Raw genomic sequence first — 5,690 nt, 5'->3', positions numbered from 1 at the left:
TCTGTTAGTTGATTAATTTGAAAATATATTATGAAAAGCCTTCAAACATTACTAGAACTTTTTCGTAGTCCGTGTTTAAGGTACGTGTGCAGAAAATCACTTTTCACCTATATATTTATGTGTATATATAAAATTGTACTACATGATTAATACCATAGAATTCATGCAAGGTGCGTAACGAAGGGAAGCAAAACCTACGGTAGTCCCGCCCTCGCGCATACGCTGCTCCTTCTTTCAGTGTCGTGATTGGACAACAGCGCGTCAGTCAAGTAAACGTCAGGCTCTCAGTCGAGTGTTTCCGGGTTTTCGGAGAAGAAAGAAAAAAATAATCAGTCTATCGCCATGATTCACACAGAAACATCTGTCATAGGCTAATACCAGTTTTATTGAGCTTTATATTCGCAAGAGTGGAAACCCACAGGTGTTTTGCGAATTAGGCACTGAGGGTAGAGTTTGCAGTGGATGGTCGGAGCGCGGGACGGCGATTTTACAGTAAGTGGCGCGTGTTGATGTTTGTGTTTAGCAGGCGAGCTAATGCATCGCGAGCGGAAACTCAAACATACTCTGCTTCGAATGCTCACACAAACCAAACAACTACATATACTAAAATAATGCACACGGGTTTGTTGCACGTGCTCTTACTGGATTAGAATAGCAGTTTGTTGATACGAGAAGAGTGGGTTGGTTTGTAAGGTGGGTTAGGCTGTGGCTGTCTATGACTATGTCAGCCTGCCTGAGAGCAGAGAGGGTTTTACTTGTAAACACAGTGTTGTCAACCCCATAGTGGAGTTTATTCCTTGCTAAAATACACCATGGGAATTAGATTTCCCCCCAAATACCAGACTCACTTTTGAAAATGCATAAGTTAATGCAGGGTCTGATTCAAACATTTAGAAACTGTTAGTTATTTCACATTTAGTTTATTTTATCTTTTCTTATACAATGTATTCTGTATATTCAGCACTTGCATACGGTAAAAATACATTAGTCCAACTGCAAAACTGAAAAAAATTGCAAATGCAAGGAGAGTTTCATTCTGGCCTCTGCATCACGTCTTCGTGCTGGATTCGGCCTCAGGACAAAGGCAACATTGATGCCCTAACCCTAACATTGATGTGCCTTGCCAGGCCAGATCCAGCCTTGACAACACTGTCCACAACATGCTCTTTCTTGTCCTTCTCCTCTTCATCCACCACCTCTTATGTGCTCTTCCTCCTCTCCTTCTCGTCCATCCATTGTTTGTATCAATATTCAGTGCACCTGTTACACCTGTGCAGTCTGAGCTCATCTGTATATTGTACAGTTGGTTTGATCACATCATTAGAGTCGTTGTGTGTAAATAATGACAACGGTGTTATAGTTGTTCAAGTTCAACTTTTCCAGCTTGTTTCCTATTTTCCCACACAAATGCAATGCAAAACAGTGCGAAATGTGTTTTAGTAAGTGAGAATGTATTTAGAGTTTTGCAAATGTAAATGTTAATGGAGTCTACTGTCTAAGTAACTACCAGAACTTTTTTGCCAAAAGAGTGATTTATTTGACAAAATAATGTTAGGCCACTGAGCATTTGGTTTTTACGGAGGTGTATTGCATTCACCTGAAGAAAAAAAAAACTCTGTTTTTCTGAATTTAATTAACAAGTTAATTTTTCATGAGAAAAAAATTGCTCTGTTTTTCTGAATTAATGAGTTAATTTTTCATGAGAAAAAAAAATTGCTCTTTTTCTGAATTCAACGAGTTAATTTTTCATGAGAAAACATTTTTTTGCTCTGTTTTTCTGAATTAATGAGTTAATTTTTCATGAGAAAGAAAAGTTTTTGCTCTGTTTTTCTGAATTAATGAGTTAATTTTTCATGAGAATTTTTTTGGTTGTTTTTCTGAATTAATGAGTTAATTTTTCGTGAGAAAAAAAGTTTTTGCTCTGTTTTTCTGAATTAACGAGTTAATTCAGAAAAACAGAGCAAAAAAAATTCCATGAAGAATTAACTCGTTAATTCAGAAAAACAGAGCAAAAAAAAAAATCCATGAAAAATTAACTCGTCAATTCAGAAAAACAGAGCAAAATATTTTTTCTCATGAAAAATTAACTCATTAATTCAGAAAAACAGAGCAAAAACTTTTTTTTCTCATGAGAAATTAACTTGTTAATTCAGAAAAACAGAGCAAAAACTTTTTTTTCTCATGAAAAATTAACTCATTAATTCAGAAAAAAACAGAGCAATTTTTTTTCTCATGAAAAATTAACACATTAATTCAGAAAAACAGAGTAGATTTTTTTTTCTTCAAGTGAATGCAATACGCCTCCGTAGGTTTTAGCTATTGAGAAAAAAAACCTTATCCTCCTGATGTCTTGTAGTTGCATTTAGCAGATTTGAGCTGGGCGCTAATTTACATTTTATATTATTTTACAGGAGTATACTGTATGCATGAATAAAGTTGGATGCATTATGTATCCTACAATATAAATAAATGTGTGTGTGTGTGTGTGTGTGTGTGTGTGTGTGTGTGTGTATATATATATAGGCTATATATATATATATATATATATATACATTTTATATTTTTTATATATACTTTTACATTTAAAAGGTAAAAATGAATGTCCCATAAACCTTGAAAAATGAATATATTTGCTTGTATAGGCCTAGTTCTTGTATAGTAGACTAGACACACAAATATATGCATGATAGAAACGTTGCACTGTTGTCTCCCCACAGAGTGTCTTTTAATACAATAAAAGTGGCACGAAATGCACCATGGAGGAGGCCCACCAAATGTGCAGAGGAACCTTCAGAGAACAAAGTCCTTCACTGGATCTGAGGCAGAAGAACAGCAGCAACCACAGCAGTCCCAACAGCAGCAGCAGCAGCAGCCCATGCCGGTTACCCAGCAACAGCCAGCCAATCACCCCCAGTCACCGGTTACATCTTTTGCTCCATCTGCAAGTCCCTCTGCGCCACAGTCTCCCAATTATCAAATCATCATGAGTCGGAGTCCGGTCACAGGTCAGAACATGAACATCACCTTACAGAACGTGGGACCAATGGTTCCAGGGAACCAGCAGATCACCCTCGCCTCTCTGCCTCTCCAGAGCCCGGCGTCCCCCGGCTTTCAACATCAGCCCCAGCAGTGGAGGTTCGAGCCTGGCTCTTCATCTTACATCCAGGTGACGTCACCCTTGTCCCAAACCCTACAGCCTCAAAGTCCCACCCAGCACAGTCCGGTCCCCATACAGGCTGTGCCCAGGCCGAACGCTCCTGTGTCGGCCCTGGGAGTGTGCGGTCAAAGCCCGACGCGGTTTGTGGATGCAGGTATTATGGTTAGGCAGCTCAACTTGGGCAGCCCACCAGCCCATTTTGTGTACCAGGATGGAGCAGGACTGGCTCAGCTGACTCCGACCACAGCAGGAGCCGTTCAGCTGACCTCACCTGGGACTCCGGGGGCCATCAGAGAAAGACGCCTGTCCCAGCCACACTCTCAGACCGGGGGCACCATACACCATTTGGGCCCGCAGAGCCCGGTTGCGGCAGGGGCTGCTCTCCCGACGTTAGGCAGCCCTGGGCATATCACCACCTCCAATCTGCCTCCTCAGATCAGTAGCATCATCCAAGGCCAGTTAGCACGACCCATGATTTTTGAGAAGACTGCGCAAGTCGTTGTGGGAGCATCTGCGGCACCCTCTTTCGGGGTCCCATCCGCCATCCCTCCCTCCAGCCCATCCAGGAGCAACCCTCCCCAGGGCCTTGCCGGCCAGTCCATGACCCCCACCACCAGCGTGAAGAAGATGCAGCCGAAGAAGCTGGAAGAGATTGCGCCCTCAAACCCAGAGGTGGCACAGTTGAGGAAGCAGTGTCTGGAGCATCATGGGAAGAAAATGGACAGTCTGAAGGAGGTGTTTAAGGAGTACCTGATTGAGCTCTTTTTCCTGCAGCATCTGCAAGGGAACATGATGGACTACATTGCCTTCAAGAAAAAGCCTTGTGTGCCTCTTTTCACCTACCTGAGGCAAAACGATCTTGACATTGAAGATGAAGAGGAGGAGGAAGAGCAGTCCGAGGTCATTAATGATGAGGTAAAAGAACTCTTACATTCTGTTTTCAAATTTGTGTAATTTCTCAGTGATAAGTGTTCACAATAAACCTATTATTATGTCCAAAAAACATTTAGAAAAACTTTTAAACTGTTTGTAAGAAACTTTTAAATGGGTTTAAAAGGCATCATGTGGTTTAACCATCAAGTAAAAAAAAGAAATAGCATTTTTACCTTAAACCTTGAATTCATCTGAGTGTATACATATACTCTTTATTTTAAAAACAGTTTTAAAATGTATATTTTTAAGTAAGAAAACATACAATACATTTCAAATGCCGGGGGTCAGTAAAAAGGTTTTTAAAAGAAATCTCTTATGCTCACCCCGGCTGTATTTATTTGATCAAAAATACAGTAATATTGTTACATTTGTGGGATTCACAACACGTGACATTTTACAGTCTTTTCACCGTCATAACAAGATCAAATTTCTGATATTTTAAGAGGATTTTTGACATGAGACAGTCACAGAGCTCTTCTGGTGTCCTCTCTATGATATAATTCCCTTTTTTTGTTTCTGCATATTTACACCATATGCTTTTCTTGGTCAAATCACATGACATGATTTGGTAGATTTTTTTTTTCTCCCAAATATTAATATCCAATGATGCAGTCACTGTTTTGTTAAAGGGATGCTTTTAAAAGGGGTACTTTTTTTCATATGAAACTGTTATTCCCTTAACTAACTTGCATACCTCTGTCATCTCAGTGCGTACTCTCAATTGCTCTGGCGTGCGAGACACTTTGATAGCAAATCTTTTTGATACACTTTGATAGCAACAATACACTTTGATAGACTTTATAGCGAGACACTTTGATAGCAAATGAACAAATCTTCGTTGAATGAACCATATGACTTGGAAAAAAAAAAAGATTTGTTCGAGTTCGAACAGGAGAGTCACAAATGTGCGTCACAGAACAGAGCAAGGCGAGCATTTAAGCTTATAAAACTTGAAAATGAGCGATCATTTCGCTTGATAAAGACCCTTATTCATCGTCTGGAATCGTTTAAAGCCCTTTGAACAGTTTGCAGTTTGTACTGAAAGTGTCTTTTGGACCTTGAACCGTTTGGTTCCCACTGAAGTCCATTATATGGAGAAAAATCCTGGAATGTTTTCATCAAAAACCTTAATTTCTTTTCAACTGAAGAAAGAATGACATGGACATCTTGGATGACATGGGGGTGAGTAAATTATCAGCAAAAGTTTTTTTCAAAAGTGAACTACTCCTTTAACTTAGCCCAGTTCATTCATTAGGATCCAAAAGGGGGCGGCAGTGGCTCAGTGGTTCATGTAGGTTGTTTACAAACCCGGAAGGTTGGTGGTTCAATCCCAAGTTGCACCTGACCAAGTGTTGAGGTGTCCGTGAGCAAGACGCCTAACCCCAGCTGCTCCCAACGTGGGTGAATGTGAGGCAATATCTAAAGTGCTTTGGTGGCCATTGGGTCTGTGAAAGCGCTGTATAAATGCAGTCCATTTACCATGCATTTACAGAGAAGCGACCAAAAACGTGGAGGTGTTTGGTCGCTTCTCTTTTTGGATCCTAATGAATGAACTGGGCCAAGTTTAGTGCTATCAAAGTGTCTCGCACGGCAGAGCTAT

The 5,690-nt window shown here is 40.3% G+C and overlaps 1 protein-coding gene across 14 annotated transcripts in view; it reads left to right on the top strand.

Moving 5' to 3' along the window:
- The first annotated feature begins 305 nt into the window (after positions 1-305).
- ep400 (E1A binding protein p400) overlaps positions 306-5,690 on the top strand; it is a 37,469-nt gene continuing 32,084 nt past the window's right edge. For all 14 annotated transcript variants that reach the window (XM_089119502.1, XM_039681647.2, XM_039681640.2 and 11 more), the window contains exons 1-2: positions 306-492; positions 2,718-4,072. In XM_089119502.1, coding sequence (XP_088975628.1) covers positions 2,750-4,072 — 1,323 coding nt within the window. In that variant the 5' untranslated portion in view covers positions 306-492; positions 2,718-2,749. The remainder of the gene's footprint in view (positions 493-2,717; positions 4,073-5,690) is intronic.

This window comes from Pimephales promelas, chromosome 14 (assembly GCF_988280905.1).
Source record: "Pimephales promelas chromosome 14, fPimPro1.hap1.1, whole genome shotgun sequence".
Classification (NCBI taxonomy): domain Eukaryota; kingdom Metazoa; phylum Chordata; class Actinopteri; order Cypriniformes; family Leuciscidae; genus Pimephales; species Pimephales promelas.
Note: the sequence above shows the minus strand (reverse complement) of the source record. Positions and strands in the feature narration are given on the sequence as shown.